Genomic DNA, 23,482 nt, shown 5'->3' on the forward strand with positions numbered 1-23,482 from the left:
ATCTGACAGTGCATGGATTTTGTCAAGGGTAGCACAGCAAGATAAATGTAAAAGTAGCCCTAGTGGTAACTTCTATTTGCCCTGCTTTGGTTCGTTTGTTTCACAAGTCTAAACATTTTTTTCTCCCAATAGCTAGATGTCTATAGTGTGGTAAAAATCATTTTATTTATTTATTGGTTTATGGCTTCAACTGAGGCACATGATACAGGAAGTTTAGCCACACGCTTAAACAACTCTCATCCCCCAGGACAGAGTTATTGTATCACGTTTGGAGCTAAACCCTGCCCTCTGCTGCATTGTTGTGCCAGGACTGGGCTAGAAAATGGGCATTCTTCACCCATGCAAGCAACAGGGCAGCAGCTAGCACCGAAGAGTGCTGCAAGCTACGCCAGCAAGCGTGCTAGACTGCGCATCACATCCACAAAGGTGTGTGGGTCTGCAGTTCAGGGGGCTGTTTAGCCCCAACCCCTGAGTTGACCAGCACGTGTGTTGCTTTCAACAAAATGCTAGCCAGCAGCAGCAGGCAGAGATTAGGTTACTGATTCTTAAGATGAGAGGCAAAATGCATTCTACAGTTGGCAGATTCCTACAGTAGAGGACACACTGAACAGCTTATGGCATTAGTACATGGGGGGAGGGATAGCTCAGTGGTTTGAGCATTGGCCTGCTAAACCCAGGATTGTGAGTTCAATCCTTGAGGGAGCCACTTAGGGATCTGGGGCAAAAATCAGTACTTGGTCCTGCTAGTGAAGGCAGGGAGCTGGACTCGATGACCTTTCATGGTCCCTTCCAGTTCTATGAGATATACCTATCTCCATATATTTATTTATTTATTTTATTAACATCTAGTGTCACCAACACACACTAGGGGCCTACTGCACTAGGCATATTGTAAGAGACAGCCCCTGCCAGGGTGCTGGTTATTTGGCTCCATACAAGGCCTAGGTACAAACAGATGAGTTAAAGGAGAGACTTTGGGCCTTCTGTTCTTTTTCTAGCTTTTACTGACTTCAGACAGCCCTTCAAACACAAAAAGTTTAAATACTTTAATTTAAAATGTCAACAAAATTCTCAAACCCACGTGTGCACTGCTCAGCTACCATTAACCTTGATCATCTTGATTGATTGGTCCTTCAGCCCTCGTAAGATTGCGCTGATCACTACACGGCTTCCATTCTTCTCATATCCTGGCCTTCCTTCTCCATGTGCGGCCATGTCTTTTCACGATAAAATCTTCCCATCTCTTTGGAGGTTGGCCGAGTGGTCGTTTCAGTTCCTGTGGGTACCACTCAGCGATAGCTGCAGTCCATCGATTGTCAGTGAGCCTCGCTGTATGCCCTGCCCATCGCATTTTACTTTGCCTGCTCTCAACAATGATGTCCTGCACTCCACTCTGCTGTCTGATCACTTCATTGGGGACTCAGTTGCAGATTGAAATTCCCAGAATTCTTCTTTCCATCGCCCTCTCCGTGACAGTTGCTGCTCCTCTGTCTTCATCAATGCCCATGGTTCACTGCCGTACAACATTGCTGGCAGTACTGATGAGTTGAAGAGGCTGGCATGTGTTGCCTTGTTGATTTTTCCTTGGAGGACATCCTTGATAGAATTGAATGCACACCAACCTGCTTTCTTTCTTCACGAGAGCTCACCTTCCTGATCGTGGTGCATGTTAATTTCTTGGCCCAAATAGACATATTGCTCAACTTCTTCTATTTGTTCTCCCTTGACTGTTATTTGGGCTTTTGGCAAGGTATCAGACTGCATAAATTTTGTTTTGGAGCAGTTAATTTTCAGTCCGACCTGCCTGCTTTTTGTGTTGAGTTCTCGCAGCATTTTCTGTAGTTTGATAGTATTTTCAGCGATCAACACAATATTGTCCGTGAATCTGAGATGGTTTAACTGTTCTCCGTTGATGTTGATTCCACCCTTCCAATTCATCCACCTCATTACCATTTTGAGGTAGGCTGTGAAGAGTTTCGGTGAAACAGTGTCTCCTTGTTTCACATCTTTCTTAACTGAGATGTGAAGGGGGGCATCAAATAAAGTTATATCTGTAGTGCACTCAGAATTTGCTTCCTTTAATAGTTTGATATAGTTTATGTCGATGCCCTGTTCTGCAAAAGCTTTCAATACTGAACTGATCTCTATGCTCTCGAACGCTTTTTCATAGGTGATGAAGGCAATACATAAAAGGGAATTTGTATTCCCTTGAGCGTTCCAATAGCTGGTTTATAGTGAAAATATGGTCCATTGTGCTGAAATTCCTTCGAAAGCCTGCCTGCTCTCTCGGCTGCTGCTCGTCCAGACTGCGAGAGTCAGTTTGTTATTATTTTGGTGAACAGCTTGTAGACATGTGAGAGCAGGCATATTGGACTATAGTTCTTTAGATCTTCACGATTGCCCTTCTTGTACAGCAAAATGGTGTTGGACTCCTTCCAGCTCGATGGTATCTTCTGCATTTCCAAGTAATGGCTAAATCTCTGAGCAAGGGTTTTCCAAAGGTCTTGGCCTCCAATTCTTATTTCAATTGTCAGTCCATCTTTACCTGGGGATTTTCCTTCCTTCATTTGGTGAACTGCATGTCGAACTTCGCTGACAAGGACTGGGAGCACATGCTCGTTGGTCTGTTGAAGTGTTGGTACTGGGACATTTATCTGAGACACGAACAGTTCGGTGTAGAAATCTTTGCAGACCACTTCCATCCCTGTTTTGTCAATTACTGGTTTTCCCGTCTCTGTTCTTCAGCGCCATTATTGTTGACCTGTACAGTGTCAATTCCCTTTTGCATTTTTTTGAGGCTTCTACGATCAGCCGTCTTTAAGAGCCCTTCATTTTGGTACTTCTCAAAGTCCTCCTTTAGTCGTCGTCTTATCAACTTGCAGAGGAGGGAGTACTCCAGTTTGTCACTATCATTTCGCTTCATATTCCTCCACTTCTCTAGCAAGTTCCGCGTTTCCTTAGAGATTCTTCCCTTTGCTCTTTTTGGTCTTTCTTTCTCAGCTAATTTCACGCATTGCCTCAATTTATCAGTGAAGTTTTTATAATCCTCATTGCAGCTATCTTTAAGACTCCAGTCTTCCTTGGAAATGTTCGCTTTCAAGATTGCATCATCGAATATTTTTGGCCGCTGTCTCTGGTTTGCCATCTGTAGCGCTTTCTTCTCCACCTTTTCATTGAAGTTGAGCCGTGCTCTGAACAAGCGATGGTCACTACCAGTGTTAAATGATGGTGCTACTGAGATGTCTTGTACAATGCGCCACTTATACCATTAACATGCAATTAAAATCAAAAGGAACACCCGAATCTGCCTCTCCCTTCCAGCAGCCCTGCACTGTGCCCAGAATGATTAGCAGCAAAGGAACAACACTAGAGGAAGCACTTTTACATAAGCAATATTGTCAGTCGTGTGTAGTATTATTCCCTGTAATAGTAAAGTTACAGTTTTCCTCATCACCACATCAGCCATTGGATGGTTCAAGGAAATCGGATCGTTGAACGTAAATACGTTTTTAGATTTCTCTTTTCACCTTTGGTGCAGTGCTTACAAAGGCACATTATACAGTGAAAACAATTGCATGAGCATTTTAAAACTGTTTTCCCCACCTGTTGTGTAAGTGGAATCAAAGAACACAGAGGCTTTGAGGGGTTGCTAGGATAGTTGCTGTCCACAGTCTGGCTCCTCTGAAACCGCAAGAAGGAATGAGAGTTTCAGTGGCCTTGGCAAACACTGGGAAATTTTAGCAAAAATTTCCTATTGGTGCTACCACCAGTTTAGCTCTATCTGGCGGTAGCAACAGCGAGCACACTAATGTACACAAAGTGCTGGCATCTGGCTGTGTTCTAAGCACCATGTTGTGTGGAGCTACTCTCAGCAGTAAGCTGACACTGTGCTTAAAAAGCTAACAGGTGCCTGAAGCCCCTGCTACACTGATTCCATCCCCTCTTGCTGCCAGCAGTGGAGCTGAACTGGTTGTAGCAATAGTGGTTATTTATTATTACTTTAAGATTCTGATGTAGACACACCCTGATACATATGGTGTTGCTACACACAGCCATCAGGAAGAAATGGTTTTCTTTTGCATTGAAATAGGATCTCAAAAAATCCTTAGTAATCTGCATTGTGCTTTTTATTTTGCTTCTTTAGGACTTGGTTAGAAGGGTTGGATGGATGTTTAAGGCTTATTTTCCTTCCCTCCCCTGTTCATTCCTTCTTTAGGAATATCAGGGACATAAAGTCCATTCTTTCCTGGGTTTTGGTGGAAAACATGATAGGAGTTTCACCAAAATATGCGGGGAGCTTTCACACCTCAATTACAGGTGCAGGAGTGTTGAACTGTTAGCAAAGGCGTCCTTTTGGTGAAGTGGTTATTAGGCATTGGAGTAAAACTGGCATTACCAAAACCCAGCGCATTTTCATCGCTCTGGTTAGACATCCCTTCCCTTCTCAACTGCTTAGTTCTCAGTGTCTTGTGATGTCAATCTCACATGTAACCCAGTCACCAGGGCATACAACACCAGCATTTCTAAACAAACAAAAGGAGTTTGTTTGTATAAAGCAGGGGTTGGCAACCTTTCAGAAGTGGTGTGCCGAGTCTTCATTTATTCACTCTAATTTAAGGTTTCACGTGACAATAATACATTTTAACGTTTTTAGAAGGTCTCTTTCTATAAGTCTATAATATATAACTAAACTATTGTTGTATGTAAAGTAAATAAGGTTTTTAAAATGTTTAAGAAGCTTCATTTAAAATTAAATTAAAATGCAGAGCCCCCCGGACCGGTGGCCAGGACCCGGGCAGTGCGAGTGCCACTGAAAATCAGCTCGCATGCCGCCTTCGGCACACGTGCCATAGGTTGCCTACCCCTGGTATAAAGGCACAAGCCCATTTCCTCCCCCTTTATAGGTCATCTTTAAAAGAAAAATAGAATTCATATTCTGACATGCCTACAAACCAAGAACAGGGGATCAGATATCATAATAAAACCAGGACAAGAGGAATACATATACAACCTATGGACACAATAAGCCAATCATGCAGCTTTCAAGATTCTGGAAACAATTTCTTCTGAGGAGAATAAAATGGTTATTTTAATTCATCTGTTTCATTTAAAGAAAATTATTTTCTTACTCTGCAAGGCATGTTTGAGAGGTTCCATATATGCATAGTTATGTTAAAGGTACTTCATATCGGGAATAATCATTCTACATGGGTGTTTTGAAACTGCTGCACAAGGTACAGGAGAACCTCAGAGTTACAAACACCTCAGGAATGGAGGTTGTTCGTAACTCTGAACAAAACGTTATGGTTGTTCTTTCAAAAGTTTACAACTGAACATTGACATAATACAGCTTTGAAACTTTACTATGCCGTAGAAAAATGCTGCTTTTAACCATCTTAATTTAAATTATACAAGCACAGAAACAACTTCTTTACCTTGTCAAATCTTTTTTTAAACTTTTCCTTTTTTTAGCAGTTTACGTTTAACACAGTACTATACTGTATTTGCTTTTTTTATTTTGTTTTGTTTCTGCTGCTGCCTGATTGTGTACTTCTGGTTCCAAATGAGGTGTGTGATTGACCGGTGAGTTCGTAATACTGGTGTTCATAACTCTGAGGTTCTACTATAATTGTTAGTTGCCTTGACACTGACATGTTAAACTGTTTAATTATCTGCTAAATTGGTGTAAGTCCTGTTCACACACATGCAGTGATGTAGGGGAGTCAAAACAACATTGGCTCATGTCTATTGGAAGTGTCTGTTAAAGACCTACAGAGAATAATCTGGAGAATTTTGGCGATATTAACATTGGGTAATCTAGTGTGTGCAGGTATATAGGCACAGAACATTTATCTATGGCTGTGCAGAGGATAAAGATTCCATTTTGTGAAGGAATTCAAGATTTCTAAGTTTGTTTTCATTCCAAGGCAGAAAACCCCAAAATTTCAAAATTTAGTTTCAGATTGCAAAATTGAAAATGTTTGGACCTATTTTAAAATTTTCATAATACAAATTTTTTAAGATTTCAAAAGAAAGTCATTTCAAAAGAAACATCAAAATATGGTTCCATAAGTGTTAAAACAGGACATTTTGACAATCAGAACTTTATTCCCCCTTTTTTCTCTCCAAAATGAAATAATAATTTTTTTTTGTTTGCTAAAATCAACTGTTTCATGAAGCATTTCAATTTCAAAGAAACTAAATTTTCCAATGGGAAATGGTGCCAAAGATTTCAGTTCTTTCATTACACCTCTACCCATCTTCTCACCTCAACACCAAAAACAAAAAACCCATTCTGACACCACGGTTCAGGCATGCAAGGAAACCGTGGCCAAAGATTTGTTCATAATACTGCAGTTGTTTATTAGGCCTTTGTTGCACACTGCTTTACTGCATGTTACATCATCAGTGACTTAGGAAGGAACCACTCCTGGTGAGGTGTAAAAATAAATGCAGACCTAGACATCTTCAATATTCTCACAGAAGCTCTTGTCTCTCTTTGCCTGCTGGAGAGGACCATGTTTAGTGTAAGACTAGGCACCTCTATTAAATAAAGTTTCTACAACTTTTGGCTGCTATTTGAGCCATAGGGCTGTTAACATTAATGATGGCACCATGTGTAGTAGGTAGCACAAAAACTTATATCTCTGGAATTTATCTGCAGATTTTGGCCTTTTAAACCCATGCATACACTCTCACCTTTGATTATAATAATAATTATTAGATCTGGTTAAAATAGCACATACGGTAATAGCAGTTTTTAGGTAGACGGCTGTTCTACAGGAAAGAAAACAAGAAACTATGTGAATGGGTTTTACCCAATAGAAAGAAACAAAGTATGGAGGGAAACAAAAATTAATTGCAGACATTTGTTCTTTACAATGCCTTAACTCACCATCTTAAGTCCATTGCGATGAATTGTTTCATGCAATGCATCCTATAGAAAACCACTAGAGGGGAGTAAAGTAACAAAAATGCAACTACTTCCTCTCAAACTCAGCTTTGCTGTACAAATTGCAATTGCACAAGCTAATAGCTATAGTAAAACCAGTGTTAAAGAATTGCATTTGCTTTACAATCAAAAGTGGAGTTGATTAGACAATTACAATATTGCTGTCCCCTCTTACTATGTTGCAAGGCTGACAGGGAACATTTGTCATCTGGACAAAGCCATAACACCGAAGATGGCATTTAGCCAAAACATTTGGCAAAAGAGGTGCGTTTCTTTAATTTCTTCAAGTGTTGACAAGGTTTAGAGGGAAGCATGCTGAGTGGGGCTACCATGAGCAGAGGAAAAGCTCTCAGCTCTCACGCTGATCACTGCTCCTGTGGCTCTCTGCCTCTCTGTCTGAAATCTACACAACAGGATAACATCTACCCAAGTAGTGAGAGTGGGGAGGATTCATTAACAATGAAGCTAAAAAGGGCTCTGCATGCACGGAGCGTTATCGGGCAGAAAGCACTGAGTTAAGTCTCACTACGTCACAATTATTGCTGGTGTTCCATGTCACTTTCAGGTTACCGCAATTTCTACTGTAACTCACTGACACCAGCAGAGATGAGGCAGATGGTACAGTGATGAATCAGGCCTCACTTCAGAGCAGAAGATAGTGTAGGAAATAGCAAAGGAACTACTTGAAATACATTTCATTGGGAAGTCTGAATAACCTCCACTGAACAAAGGGAAATAGGAGGATGCAAATTTTAGTGGAATGAGCTTCAACAACAAAAGAAAGCTCACAAACAAAGTCAGAGTGGCGCTCACAGCGGACTTTAAGGACAAGTGACAAAGAAGGGGGGGAACTAAATGATATATATAACAACAACCCATTGTTCCTGGAAAACATGCCTAGAAAGCTTCTAAACAAATTACGTAAATGTGGGTGTGAGATCCCAACAAGTTTACATACTTCACTTACAAGACCTTGCAAAGAAAAGCTTGTATTAAAGACATTTATGGACGATCCTAAGAACGTTGCACTTAACAATTGTACATGCGGCCCACTTACCTGTATAGACAATTAGCTATTTAAGGCTGGTCAGTTTGTTACATGGATGGGGATATTTCTTAGAACATAGGTCCTGCAGACACGGTATAAAAACGATAAAGCAACTAGAAAGTAAAAGGATTTTGTAGCATAGCACGAATACCCCACTGCAGTCTGCTACTAGGTTGAGGGGCTTCAGCCATGAATCTTCTTGAACACAGATGAAGTTAAATAGTATTGAACTGAAACAGTAACAGAACAGCAGAGAATTATTGGCTGTTGTGGCAGAAACAGTATTAAACTAAGCAGCAGTCTGAATAAGGAGCTGCTGGCAAAGTCTCTACAGAGCACACCAGAAGGAACACATTCACATAACAGTAAATGATGAGTTCTTGATTAAGACAAATATGTTCTTTCAGCAGCATATAACCTAGTGGGAGAGGACACATGGTAAACTTATTTTGACATTCTCTTTTAGTGGCTGCGTGACAAGCCTTCATGCAACTGTACAAATCCAACCACAAATTGCAACACTAACCTTCCCCGTCTCCTGGTGTCACTCACAGTATAGTTCCAGGAGCTGCTACTGTTTTAGTCAGTTATTGCTTCATTCTTGATATTAGAGGAGCAAGGGCCTAGGAATTGCTATTCACAAGGGGGCTTAGATTTGTTGTTGTCCCGGCCCTCACACGGGCTCAAATCCTTACTCATCAGGAAACTCTTGTTGCTGCTTGTTTGGGGCCATCTTCCCTTCAGTCTTCTGTAATGAAGTCTCATTAGAGAGGCTTTAAAATCCCCTTCCAGAGTGGTGTTGGTGATGTCTGGAGTTGTCAGTGCAACAAAATATACCATTAACATTGAGTGGGGATTTAGCTGGTTCTCCAGCTACACATACAGTGTTACTGTGCATGAAGATTTTTATAGTTGCTATGGATTAGTAGCTTGTGTCTACTGCTGTGATACTTTATGGGACATTAAATTATTAAAAAGGAGCAGATTGGTCAATTGATCTCTTAGATTTAATTATCCTTATTTTTCTCAAACTGTGAGAGAGAGGACTTGTATCTTACCTATCTACATAAAAAAGCCTTCTACTAGGTAGTGGAGAAAGGCAGCGCATAAGAGGAAATCATTCCCAAACCCAAGACAAAAGGTGCTTCAGTTTGTTAAACAGAGTTTACCTGGTTTCCTCAACACTATCAATCTGCTTTAGCCTGCCATCGCTTGCTTGAAAGCAATTGTTGTGGCAGGAAGGTTGTTTCTGCTCAGTGTAGCTCTTCTTTTAAGCCAGCATTTGATTGAATTTTATCAGCTGTTCAGACTTGAGCTTGATTTGGATCATGTTCATTACTTCAGTTTGAACTGGATTAACGGGGCCTTCAAACAACTGCTTAAGGCAATTTTTAAAAAACTACAAAAAAACTAAAATGCAAGCTGCATATTATATGTCTAAGATTGGTAGCTATATTAATAAAAGGTAATGCAATATGCCGTAGGAAGTTAGAAGTTTTGAAAGGGCATTTAAAAAGCTTTTTTGCATCAGAATAGGACTACTGGAAGATTTAAGATTTAGAAAAAGTCTGGATTTGTGTGTTAAGCTTATTACTTCTAGAAAAAAATCATGAGAAAGCCATTTGAACCACCATAGACCAATCTTTTAAACAGTCCTTACTTTGGAACTTTTTGATCAATAATGGGGAAGATGAATTTAGCTGTTTTGTACCACAAATCAGACAGATACCCAGTTTGTGTGCTCAATTGCTTATTTTGCAGAACAACTGCATATTAACTTTTATAGACACAGGATTGTCTACATGAAAAAGGTGTTTTGGTATAATCTCAGGTGTGAATTTAAACAGACACAGTTATTCTGTTATAAAGTCTGTGTGGGAACTCTTATTCCAGTATAAGTGTGCCTTTTTCAGCTCAGTTTATTCTGCAAGAGTTAAAGTTAAACCAAAAAATAAATAAATAAATAAATAAATAAAAAATAAAAAACCAAAGAAAGAAAAGCCACTCATACTGGAATAAGAGTGTTTAGATGGGAGGGTTATAGAGATATAACTGGTAACACTTTCCCCTGTACAGATGGCTACAGTTATTTCCTCAGATAAAAGCTGGAAATCTGGCCTTAGAGCTTAGCCACTGCTCATGCTGGTTTAGGCACAAAAGGTCTCTTGTGGCCTGATCTTGCTCCCATTGAAGATGACGACAAAACTCCACTTTGCCTACAGAGGAAATGGGATTGGGTTTATGGATAACATGAAAGGACCACCAAGGATTTCAGAATTCTCATATTAGAGCCCCTGACCTAATTTCAAATCAGGGAGATGTAATGCATATCTGCCATGCCAACTAGCATGAAAGTTAAAATAGCCAATTAAGACATTTTAGTAGAGCAAATTAAATACATTTTTCATTAGAAGTTTTTGTTTTTATTTAACCCCGCTCTATTATTCTTTTAAAGTAGACTATATTGCTCATAAAACTTTGTGCAGTTCAAGTTTTAACCCTGAAGACTCAAAAAACAGTCTTAACCATAGCTATATGTTGTGCCATCGTCCTTTTCCCACCCTAGAATAAGCAAATATGAAAGAGATAAAAGTACGCCTAGTGAGCTTGTAACTCAAAAACTTTGAAGAGCAAACACCTCATGGAAAACTGATTTGCTGGAGAGTGACCTGCTTCTATAGTTCTATTCTCTAATTATTGCAGACATTTATACAGAAAAAGGATGGTTACTTAGATGTTCATCTGTGCCTGCTGTTTATGCCACTCTGCAAGCGAATCCTTGGGTTACAACTGTATTATTAGTCATAGTGGATGTTGTATTGTCACAACAACTTTGGACTTTGTTTCTCACACAAACAGCAGGAGCAGATGAAGCAAACAGCAAAATTCCTGTTTTCATATAAATATCCCTAGGAAAAAAAACAAATGCAACCCAAAAATTAAAAATATGTTAGAGACAAAATGAGCTAAAGAGAGTGTGTTTCAAAGAAACACAAGCAGGTCTTTAATGGAAGTTATCAAAGCATCATGAGAAATATTACTAAGTCTTTAGTTTAAATTAAGAGGATAGTCAGTGCTATCTAGGAATAGCTGTGAAATAAAGTTAACCTGCTTTACTGAAAACAAAGCTAAGATCTTTTTCCCAGTCAGAAGTGAACCAGCTTTCACTGTACATATGTTCAAAGAGAAGGCACATGCTTGGAGTTTGATTCAGCGTATAAAAGACTGATAATCATTTTATAAAAACATATGTAAATATTTATGCTTATAACTTAAATATAAACTGGCGCTTATAGGGATGAAATGCCTGAGCATTTCAAACAGATTCTAAAAAACATCTCTAATGCACACTAAACTTTTATACTGATTGTAAAAGGGACCACAATTGAAAGTAGTTTTATTTATATATAAATAAAAATGTAACATTGCACTGCAAACTAATCTTAAAGTACAAAAATAGATTGTTTAAACAAAAAATACACACAACACTTATATAAAATACTGTACACAACTGTGAAAGTCAGATGACCACGGTAAACAAAAGCCTACATCAATATTTCAAGTAATTTTATGATTGTTTTTTCATGTAACAGTCTCAAGTCACATAACATTGAGAGATCACAAAAGGGATAAAACCCACAAGTTTCTAGAACAATAGATTTTCCACATGTCCCAAGTTTGCATTGAAATATATTAGTTTCTTCTAAACTAATGTTTGAAGAATTATTGATGTTAATCCAAGTTAGGAAGTGGGCTATCAAAGCCACTATCTTGCTGAAAAGATTTGGCATCCAGTATCAGTTTCCTTGAATGTTGGTTGTAGCCTTTTCCTATACTCGAATATGGGGTTGCATTGCGTTGTTGTGAGACATCAGAATTTGATTTCGCAGAGCTCTTGTATGAATTCTGTCCTGGGTTTACGTTCAGTTGCTCATTACTGTAAAGTATGGCTTCACTTTTTGCACCAAGAATCTTGGCTTTGCTGGTAAATTGCCTACAAAACGTACCAACATTTTCATCTGCATTAGGAAACAAGTTGGTCATAGGAAACTGTTCACAGGCCATATGTTGCTCTTTTGAATTAGAACTCACTTTTTGCACAGGATACAAGAAGGGCATATCACCACTGTCGAAATGCAGACTCCCATTAATTGAACTCCAGTCAGTGGAGCTTCCGTCATCCCTTACTGGAGTTTCTTGAATATCAAACCCCTGAGTTCTCTCAGATGTCGCATCCCCATATCTATTTGGCTGGTTACATTTAAATTCGTTTAAGACTGGTCTTTGAGTCTGGTTCTCAAACATTACATGAGCTGGCCCAGAGTCAGAAAGGCTATTTATAGAGCTGGGTATATGTGTGTTTCCAAACTTCACCTGAGGAACACACAAGGATGTCTTTTGAAGTGCTGTAGTGCTAGCAGTATTTGTCAGATCTGTGTCTGTATTTAAGACATAGCCATTTCTATGCCTTTCTCCATCTTCAGCAGGACAAACTTCTAACGTAGTGTCTCTTGAATTATCAGCTGGCTGTTTAGAAGTGCTCCCGCTACTTTGGATATTTGAAGTCCCTCTTTCATGAAGCCCAGACTGTGTTTCAGCCTCTACTGCATCAAGCTGCTGTCTTAAGTTATAAGGTACACGTTTCTGAACAACTTGATCACTGGCTTTTTTGGCAATACTTTCGCCACATGATTTGCTTTCCATATGGGCTGGCCTAGTTTGATGAATGTGATTTCTTTTTGATTGCTCAACTCCAGTTGGCAGTTCAGAATTTAGTGGCAGGGCTAAGAGAATGGGGGGAGAAAGAAAAAAAAGATTAATTTAAGGAAGCATTAAATGTTGGGGAAAAGTCAGTTTATATAAAAAGTTGTCAATACTAGTGCTGTTAAATCAAGTGGTTCATGTTTTTAAGTTACCGCCTATGTAAATGATGGCAAAGCAAACAAAAATTTCCTCCCACTGTCCACCTGCATTTTCACTACTAAATGGATTAAACCTATAAGAAGGGGAAGGAAGGGAACCAACCCGTCACTCCAACTTACTTGAGTGGGCATTTTTGTTCTGGGGTGTGCTCCGAACAGGTGTTTCAAGCACTTTTGCCATTGTAGCAAGCTTGCTAGCAGCATTCATTATTTTCTTTTCAGCCCTGTTGAGAACCCCAGAATATTTAAAATCAGTAAGTTTTGAAGCTAACTAGCTTTTCCTATTTACCTCAGTTGCCACACAAACACTCCAAAGAAAAAATGTGTTAGAAATTCAAATTACCCTGTCCCTTCAAATAAACCTGAGAAAAGTACCAGTATCTGAGACCCCCTCAGACAAGTCCTCCAGAAAAGCCAGAGGGAGAAATTTTGTTTAATTTTTTCCATTTTTGGTTTTTGTTTAAACATTCCACAACCTTTTAATACTTCAAGCAAGCAAGAAAAGGTACAAGCTCATTCCCCTTCCTTTTACAGGTCACATTTAAAGCCTGATTTAAATTTTGTAAAGCTGCACAATTGCTGTGAAGTCACAACATGAGGTTTTCCTGTTCACCTGTTTACTTGACGGAAACTTTCTGGAGAATCAAGGGTACTTGTTGAGAAGGTATTAAGAAAGGCTGCTCAGCTAGTCTCAGTCACAAAGTTCACTGAAGAGGATGCCAGTTGGATTGAAGGACCCACACCAAAGTATGTATTTGATGGAGTTTAAAGCAGACCCAGCTGGGCTTGCGGACCAGCACAACCTCAGAGTAAACAAACAATGGGCAACTAATCGGGGGCTTAATATACGACTTTCTATGTTCTTGTATATTCCTATTTTCTTCAAGTATATGTGCTATACAATAATTTCGAATGGATCTGTTTGGGACTCACCCTTCGTGTTTCCCATCATCACTGAGAAGCTGCTGAAGACAAATCAAGTAGTATTTGCGCATTTTCCGGGCAGTCTCTTGACGTTCCCTTAAAACCTCTGCTTTAATCATTTCAGCTGCTCTCTCTTTGCTTTCATGGATATAACAAAGCATATCACCTACATAAATGTAATTTCATTAGTATGGAGTGTCAAAAGGAAAAAGGGATTTGAGACAACCTGGCCACGGGGTAGGAAGATTGAGGGTAGAAGTGTTGCAATGGCAGCGTGGCACTCAACAGTAACCACTGCAGTCAAATAAGGAATGGCATTTGATCTAGTCCTCTTCAGCCAAAAAGAGCGTGGTTAAAACACAGGGCCTGGAATGTGGGGATATAAAACAAGGGACAATTAAATGTCCCTGAGGACAAATTCTTTGGTAGGGAAGGCTGTCATTTGCTGAAAATTATAGTGCAGAAGAAACAATAGAGCCCAGTTATTCAACGACACAAAGCAGCCCTTGCTATTTATGATAACAGCTTAAAACAATTTGTATGGGGCTAGATTCTGCCAGCCTCCCTCATGTTGAGTAGTATTGTACTATAAGAGTAGCCTCATTGCCATGTAATCATGTACTACAAAGTAAGTAAGGCTGGCAGCATCAGGCCCATACTTGTTGCAATGAGTTTTTATAGGATTAAATGATAATTCAACTTCTTGCATTCTCTCTATTAAAAAAAACTAACGTGTACCAGGAGAGCATACAATGTGAGGTATGAGAGGGTGATCTTAAGAGACACTTCGGTGCAAGGAGAGAACATAGATGTCTTTCATATATTATACATATATTTGTGTTATTTGGGAAGGGAAAGGTGAAAAGGAGCAAATAACTCCAATATTTCACTAGGCAGCAAATTTCACTCCTCAGCAGACTGTCAGAAATCTGACACTGGTTTGGATTCTTGCATGAACTGGCTGATGAGAGTGTGATTTGCAGTTGTGTGTGTGTGAATTTACTCTCATTAGCACTTACCCTTAATTTTGCCCACAGCTTTAATATATTGTGAGCGCATTTCTTCCAAGCCTTTTACACCATCACAGGAGGTACAAGGTTTTGAAATAGCCCCCTCCGACAATGACCTGAAAGCACACAAAACATGCAGTACTTTATAACTACAAGACAGGTAGGATGACTTCTATGGAAGCCAGTTTGTTCAGGCTTTTTAAAAATACCTGGGTGGTGTGTTGTATGTTTTCAGATCTTTGAGTTTCATCTTCATCTCACAGTTTTCTTCCATTAGAGCCTCTAGGACTCTCTCATTTTCTACAAAAACCAAGACAGTTAATTGATCTGTATGTTTTTAATCCATTTAAACATCTTCATAAACATCTTCATGTAAAATTACTGCCTCTGTGATAAGAGGTCAGTGTTTCAAAGGCAGCTACAACATGCCATGCCATCAAAATGACATAGTTAGGAACTAACTAGACCATAGGTCATTTGAAGTCTGAATATAAAAGCAGTATGATGGACTCAGTGGTGGTGTAGACAGGTTTTTGTAAGTAATTTTTACTCTTAGCTACAGGCAGAAGCGCAGGGATGTTAGAAGGAAGAAAGGTTATTTATAGTGCAGTAGTTGAGACTTCTTTGGGATGGGAGAAGGAAGAGAACATTTCACACTTCACACATGCATCATGGTATTTTTTAACAACCACCAGCTGACATTCCAAAGGAAGATGGGATTCGCTGTGTATGTCTAATCTGACTGTATACTAAAAGTCATTTAAACACTGTCAGAGTTTGCACACTGAATATATTGGGGGGGCACAGATTCTAATCTTCACCTCTGACTCAATCGGTGCACATTGGCTTGTGCAGTTAAATATTCCAGTGGGCCAGGCCCATAAAGTCTGCAATGGCACAAGCTAAATGCACAGGAACCACTGGCTCTGTGAGCAAGATATGCAGTGAGTGGGCATGCCTCTTACAATAGTGATGGAAGTGGTTGTCTTGCTGGGGTAGACAGGACTGAGTATAAACATTCATCGTGACAAAGCATCTAGCACGCTTTTCTATATATATTTAAAAAAAAAAGCTTAATGCGACAACTGTGACACCAGGTGGGGAGGAGAGGTCAAGTGAAGCATGTTGAAAAACGGTTTACTTATCTTACAGCAACTGGAGTTTAGAGATGCTCTTGTCCATAGGGATTCCACTGTAAGTGTGGCCATGAGCCCGGATCTTTTAGCTAGCAGCGTCCAGGGGGGATGTGCATGCACCTTGTTCAACCTCAAAACTCCTTACAACAAGGGTATAAAGGAGGGTATAGAAGTTCTGACTAAATCACGATTGTACGACAATGATGCCAAGCTGAGCATCTGATCTAGAAGCTTCCACAATGGAGTAATATCTTTGAGTTTCATCTTCATTTCAGTTTTCTTCCATTAGAGCATCTCTCATTGGTCCATCTTTGGCACCCTGGGCTCTGGAACCAGCAGAGACTTAGATACCAGAGATAAAGCGACACGTCAAGGAAAGGGGACTCCAGTTCCAGAGTGATGGTAGGATCTGCAGGAGATGTGAAAGCAGCCGCAATATCAATGGTATCATGACTGATGGTACCAATGGAGGAGTCTCAGCAGAAGTCTTATCAGGATGAGGTACCAAATGAACTTGTAGTATATGGCACTGATGCCAATGGTGCTAAGGAAGCAATGTCTATCACCAAAGATAGAGGACAAAGTGCACAGCAGAAGAACATGATTCTACAGTCTTTGAAGTTTCATGTGCCAATGCAATTTTCAAAGGAGCTGGTTTAGGTAAGCCAGAGGGGCGATGACTTTTAGAGAAGGCAACTGATCCAAGCTCCATCCAGAGATTTTTGCTCCTTCCTACCTTGAGTATCATGAGCTGTTTGTGTGCACTTAGAAAAAGAGTTCGGAATGGCACACTTGCTAGAGGCACGAGACTCCCCTAAACAAAGCAGACATTTTGTATGTGCATCTTGGGCAGGTATAACTGTTTCTAAAGCAGGGAAAATTCTAAAGCCGGTCCTCTGCCATTGGGACCTACTCCTCAGTAGCAAGGTAAGCTTCTAAAATGAAAGGGAAAAAGTCGTGTGGATTTCCCCCCCCTTTTTATTATTATTTAAGTCACTGTCTCTTTAAAGCTTATTAAAACTACACTAAGACTAAAACTAAGCTATTAACTCTAAAACAATCTAAGGACTACAGCAAAGGAGGAGAATAGCGGGGTCTGACTCACTACCACAGGCTGTGAGAAGGAACTGTGTGGCGGTTGGGACCGCTCAACTATTTATACCCTGCAGAGCACACATGCAGCCGCAGTGGACGCTGCTGGCTAAAAGGTTACAGGCTCGTGCACACCGGGCATACACACTTATAGTGGGATCCAGGTGGACAAGTGCCCGAAGAACATCCGTGGTCAGTACATTTTCCTAGAACAGTCCCATTCAGAGACCACAGAATGAATCGAAACGCTGATCTCTGTGCTAGTCCCCAGGATATAAAGGTTCAGAAGAAAGTTCTGTGATGAATGATTACTATTAGAAAGTGAATTTATTAGGGCTGAGTTATTTAGACATGTACCATTACAGTGGCTGCACTCTACAGCTCAAAGATGAAGGACAGATTCATACAACCAGCAGGAAATGAAACTATTCAGAATTCTATGTAGGTGAGTAGAGATACTAACCTCGGATTTGCTCTACTTTAGCTTTGTGTTCCCTTACTGCAAGCTGGAGGTGCCTGCAGGCTTTCTCCAGCTTTCTTTTTAGATCCTGGCATTCTCTCTCCTTTGTTTCAAGCTGTTGGCAACAGTGGTCACAGCAAAAATCTTCGTGAGACCAAAGGTTTCTTTTCTTACATTTCTGATCTGCAATAGTAATTACTACAAGTTATACATCAGCCATAGAATCAAGAGAACCAAAATCAAGCATATTATTTCTAGGGTTTTAATTAGATATTCCTTTACACCCTAGGAAAGTGTACACTATTTATCTAACTAAAACTCTCATAAGAGGCTATAGACACAATCCAAATGTAGTATTTGTTACAGGGTCTATACATTTTATGTCTTTTTGTGCAGTGCAGCCACAACGTACCCATCCCAGCAGTGCCATGAGTGTAGAGGGAGGTACCACTGATGCAGACAGTGGGGTGGATTTGGGAACTGTATTTTTTTAAAATAAATTCTAGCAGGGCTCTTGGAGCATCTCAGGGAGGCACTCCCAGCTGGAAAGGATCAGATGCAGCTGAGTCCAGTTAGGTTAAGAAACTTAAAGACAGGCTGGGCTACTTCCCGGAGAGGGAAAAAGGCTGCTTTCTACAGCCAGGAGAGGGAGCTCCAGAAGCAGAAGAGCTGCACTGGTTATATATACTATGTTGTGTTTAATAGATGGTTTGTTATTTTGGTGGTGAAGGAATTTAAGCCACACTACAGGCATAGGGCCAGACACTCTCATGGGTTTTGTTGCTTTATATTCTTTTGGTAGCATAAGAACTCTAAAAACAAACATGAAACCCCAGAGAGGGCTTTGTGCATAACCTGGGGGCCTCCTGTGATGTTTCTTCAGTGGTTTGAGCATTGGCCTGCTAAACCCAGGGTTGTGAGTTCAATCCTTGAGGGGGCCATTTAGGGATCTGGGGTAAAAAACTTTCTGGGGATTGGTCCTGCTTTGAGCAGGGGTTGGAATAGATGACCTCCTGAGGTCCTTTCCAACCCTGATATTCTATGATTCTATGCACAGGCCCTGACCCTGCCATACTGTATACAAGACCTTTGGGAGCAAGCTACAACATTTCTGGTTAACTTAAAATACTATAAAGTCAGATTATTCTAGAGCATTAATTCCATGATTTAAAAAAAAAAAAAATCTGAACTTTGTCACAAATCAGGATTCACCCAGCATGACAAAATATATTTAACATAAACGTGGAATTCCTTGACTCATACGCGCCATGGGTGAATGCTATAGTTCAGGGGTCGTCAACGCGGTGCCCGCGGGCGCCATGGCGCCCGCCGGGGCATCCATGTGCACCCGCCCACTGGAAAAGCAGCCGCCAAAATGCCGCCGAGAAGCGGCAACGTCAAGAAACGCTACCGCCGAAATGCAGTCGAATTTTGGTGGCATTGCGGCGGCGATGTCTCTTGATGACGCTGCTTCATGGCGGCATTGCGGCAGCTGCTGGACGGTGGCCACGGTCCTCGGCGGCTAGTCGTCCAGCGCCCGCCCCACGGAAAAAGTTGGGGACCACTGCTATAGTTCGACCTCCAAAGCATTTGTTTTTGCACGATTCATACCTGAGATCAGAGGTTTTGGTTTAAGAAGTATCATGTACAAACACAGCCCTATACAACCTACCCTACAGGGACTTCGATGCAAAACATGGAAGTTCTTTTGTCCACCTCTGCCCCCTTTGACTTATTATTCGGATTCAGAGCCAAAGACTGCGCCTATTTGCTCACATCCTGAAGACTGACTTTTTAAAACCAGAAAGCATACAACATTTTATTAAAAATAAACAAATAAAAATAAATTATGTCACTGGATCAGTAATCTAACGACCAAGTGCCATACACTCACTGCAGCGTTTCTGTTCTAATGAAATAAAAGTTTATGCAGTATTGAGACACTTAGTTTAAAGGGGAAAAATAATCAAGGTACATATTAAGTGTGCTACATCATCCATATATTCACTCATTATAGTAGAGTGTTTGCCCTTTGATTTCATAAGTCATTAAGGGCTAGATTCACAAAAGGACTTCGGTGTCTAAAGTGGCAGTAGTCGCGTTAGTCCCAGAATCAGGCTCCCCTGGGATTCACAAACCTCACACATGGCTTCCGCCAAACCCCATAGGCACCTAAACTCATTCAGCCTTTAAATTTTTGCAGTAAAACTTCCCTAGGTGCCTATATTTTTGTGTCTGAGCATACGCACTGCAGCTCCACACCAGGCATCCGGATGCCTAAGTCCCAGTGTGAGCCACGAACTAGGGGAAGATAAAGCCTAACTCGTCTGCAGGGTCTGAGCCGGTAGGAATGTTCGGACTTTGCCTATTGGATTAGGCCCCCATTGGTGAGTTTAAACAAAACAGCTGGGGAGGAGGAGAACGTCCCTTGTTACCCTAGCCACAGGGCTGAAAGTTCTCACCTGGGATTGGACAGTGCCCTGGTTCAAGTCCCACCTCCACTTAAGAAGGAAAAGGTATTTGAACAGGGATCTGCCACCTCTCCGGTGAGTGCCCTAACCATTAGGTTATGAGATATTCTGATGTGGGGCTCTCTCAGACTCTCCTATTAAAGCTGTTCCATTGTAGATAAATAATTTTTAAAACGTCAGTGGAGCAGAGGGACTGGATCCTGGGTGAGTGCTTGCACCACCAGGCCACAGAGTCAGTCTCTCATGCTTGCTGTCTCTCTCTGGCCCATTATTTATCCAAACTGGGACCACTTCAACAGGAGAGACTGAGGGAGTCTGTAGCCTATGCTAAATAGAAATTAGGTTTTGGCCTAAATTGGCCTAAGCATAGAGGAGACTGGGAAATTGAGGTTGCTAGTGTGAGAAAGTTAGAGATAAGTTGGAGACAATAAGATGGGAAAATTACAATTAGCAAAGACATGACCCAAGATTATGCTGTGGTTATGTTTTGGTTAACTGGTTTTAGCGAGGTTTTTAATAAAATGGTTTAAAAAATTGAGAATGTTTTATTAAAATGCTATCTATATTGATAGTATGGGAAGGACGTTGCCATAGATGTTAATTTAAATAATGTGTAATGTAAAGAATCAATAAGGAGGTGTGGAAATAAGACTATAGTAATGGTTAGGCTAAATGTTAATTCGTATTATAACAGATTATAAAAAGGAGTAGTTTTGTTAAAATTGAGGAGAGCTCCAATTAACATTAAAAGAGTACCATTAGTACCAAACTAATCATTTTTCTTTTAAATAAAATTTGATTTGACCAAAGTGACACCTAGAGGTCCTCTACTAAATTAATTTTCTATCATTTTCGACCTAGAGACTCGAACCTGAAAACTAAGTTGGGTTTTATTGTATCCTTATTTTTAACAACTTTATATTAATTGGAAACATTTCAACATAAAGGCTACAATAGGTTACAAGCCCCAATCAGAACATCCCATAACCCAGTGGTTAGGGCACCCACCTGAGAGGTTCAAATCCCTTCTTTCCCTCAGGTGGAGGGAAGACTTGAACCAGGGCCTCCCAAATCCCAGGTGAGTATCCTAACCACTGGGCTAAACCTTATCAGGGAGCTACTCCTCCTCTTCCCATCCCCCGCCCCCAGCTTCTTGCTAAAATGTCTAACACCAAGGGTTTGTTTGCAGCAGAGACTCCTAAGCAGAGGGAGGCACCTCCCTGCGGCCTGGACTTAGCCAGCTATCCCAAGAGAGGTGCTGGGCATAGCACACACCCAGTCAGCTTGGCATCTCCCTTTGGCTAGTTTAGGTGAGGAGCTATCTACCATGCTGGCTTTTGTGAATCCCATTCTGAGGTGCGTACCTCTCCCCATTCATTGTATAATGAGCCTAGGCACCTCACCCAGGTTTTGTAGATCCCAGTAATTTTCTAGCAGCCTAAAAGTTAGGCGTGGTGACACTCAGCATTGTGACGCCTATGTTTGTGAGTCTAGTTACAAGTGACAAGTGTTATTACAGAAGGCTGATGCTAGCTAAAAATACATTTTATATGCTGCACAATGAAATTTACAAGATTTAACTGAAAAGCGAAACCAAGAATACCATTATCCATTTCAGCGTCTTGCAAAGGTGGCTGCCTTCTTAATATTCTTTGTATTTCTACTTGGAGTCCAACATCATACATAGGTGGTCTTGCCGTGTCCCCAGTTTCTCCTTCACCGTTTTGCATGCAAGAGTGCTCTGTTTCTTTTAAACTGAAGACTAGTTCTTCATGTTTCTGTAATTGAAACCAGATATCAGGAATACTCAGTAAGTAGTACAAAACATAATGTTCATGGATACTTAGAAATAGCCACACCCAGAAACAGTCTGGGAAGCAAACACAAATGGATCATCCCACAATGCCTCCATTAGCTTTGAACAATTTTAATCTAGAGACCTATCAAGATGGGAAAACCTTTATTGTAGTTCTAAAACTGCACATTCAAGGTAGAAGGAGAAAGTTACCCTACCGCCAGTTTACCAGTGTTCTCTAGCTGCAGCTTTATTAGTACTTTGTCCTCCTGATGGTATTTTTGGTAAGCTTCAATTAGTTTCTGAATAAGGCAGAAATAAGCATAGCCTAAAACACGCTGAAACTATTCAAGGATGTGTCCAGTGGAAAGGAATTAGATCCTATTTATAAAGTTCCTGCTTGACTAGGGATAGTGGAAGGGCAGAAAAAGATAATTTCACTTTGTTTCTAGGTGTGGCAAATGTAATAGAAGAAATTGCTAAGGAATCCCAAGGAACTCATTGGATAGTTAAGTGGTTCAAATAATCAGTAGTTTAGAAGTTTAACTGAATATTAATAATGTTGATCATTTGCCCAGGGCTTTCACCAAGACTTTTGCCTCTCAAGGTTTGTCTACATGGCCCTGCAGTGCGGACTATAGGGATGTCAACTGCAGCATCCACTAAACTGTTGCACTGTAACTGCCCCCTGTAGACCCGGCTAGCTTGAACTAAAAGATACCTAGTGCATGTTAGCATAGTCCTGTTTGAAATGGGACTCATTGTTTAGACCAGATGTACCAGGCATAAGTAAAAGCTCCTGATTCTATGCATTATCAGTGAGAATATTTTATGGCTACATCAGAAAAAAATTAAATTTACAATTATTCATTTGATTGAGATTGGGGTGAGCTTTAAGCAGAAATTGGTTGTCCCACCACCTACTGGTAGCAGCCTTATGACAAGTAGTTCCTTACTCACGTTCCCTTTCTTGAAGGGATAAGACAAATGGCAAGATGCTATGTGTTTTTGCCATGTTCTTAGATGATTCCCCAACTGATGAATGAGGTATTCTACATAATGTTGGGTGGTTATGGAAGTTCCACTGGGCTGCTCCCCATAATCAAAAGTGACAGCTATGATGGGCAATGCAGGAGAGGCATTTTCCAAATAAAGAATAGAAAAACAAATAAAAAGGAAGATTGATAGAGTATTGAGAGTTCTACTTCTGGCTTTGTGTGAGCCTTGTAAATTCTGCCTATTTCCTTTTAGAGGAGAGGGTAAGATGATGTTCAGGGTGGAGACAGGCAAGACAAGAATTTTTACTATCCTGGTAAAGTCAAGCAAGACTATTTTAAATCAGTGTCAGTACATTTTCAAAAAATTGTCAAGCCTGTAGTAGGTTCTTTGTGTGACTGATTTAAAATTGCCTTCTCTAATTTTTAAATATCAGAGAGAAGCAGAAATGGGAGATCTATGTAGTGTCTGAAGGTCTCAATAAAGCTAACAGAAGTAGAAGTGTTACACAGGTGTCATTACTACAAACAAGCTTGGAGGATTCGTCCCCTTGGCATACCCAATATAGATCAGAAAAGTAGGAGAATTACTGGTTACTGACTAATCAGCCTGGTTTGTCCATTTGGCAATAGTCATATTGGGTATGTAAGACTACATTCCAGGATAAATTTCTTGA

At 40.4% G+C, this 23,482-nt stretch overlaps 1 protein-coding gene across 1 annotated transcript in view; it reads right to left on the bottom strand.

The window, feature by feature from the left end:
- Nucleotides 1–11,732: 11,732 nt before the first annotated feature.
- Nucleotides 11,733–23,482, bottom strand: part of CEP152 (centrosomal protein 152) — a 47,936-nt gene continuing 36,186 nt past the window's right edge. The window contains exons 22-28 of the mRNA XM_065412367.1: nt 21,619–21,793; nt 17,548–17,727; nt 15,066–15,156; nt 14,866–14,972; nt 13,856–14,012; nt 13,043–13,146; nt 11,733–12,784 (exon numbers count right to left, since the gene is read on the bottom strand). Coding sequence (XP_065268439.1) covers nt 11,733–12,784; nt 13,043–13,146; nt 13,856–14,012; nt 14,866–14,972; nt 15,066–15,156; nt 17,548–17,727; nt 21,619–21,793 — 1,866 coding nt within the window. The remainder of the gene's footprint in view (nt 12,785–13,042; nt 13,147–13,855; nt 14,013–14,865; nt 14,973–15,065; nt 15,157–17,547; nt 17,728–21,618; nt 21,794–23,482) is intronic.

Source organism: Emys orbicularis, chromosome 10 (genome assembly GCF_028017835.1).
Source record: "Emys orbicularis isolate rEmyOrb1 chromosome 10, rEmyOrb1.hap1, whole genome shotgun sequence".
NCBI classification, from domain to species: domain Eukaryota; kingdom Metazoa; phylum Chordata; order Testudines; family Emydidae; genus Emys; species Emys orbicularis.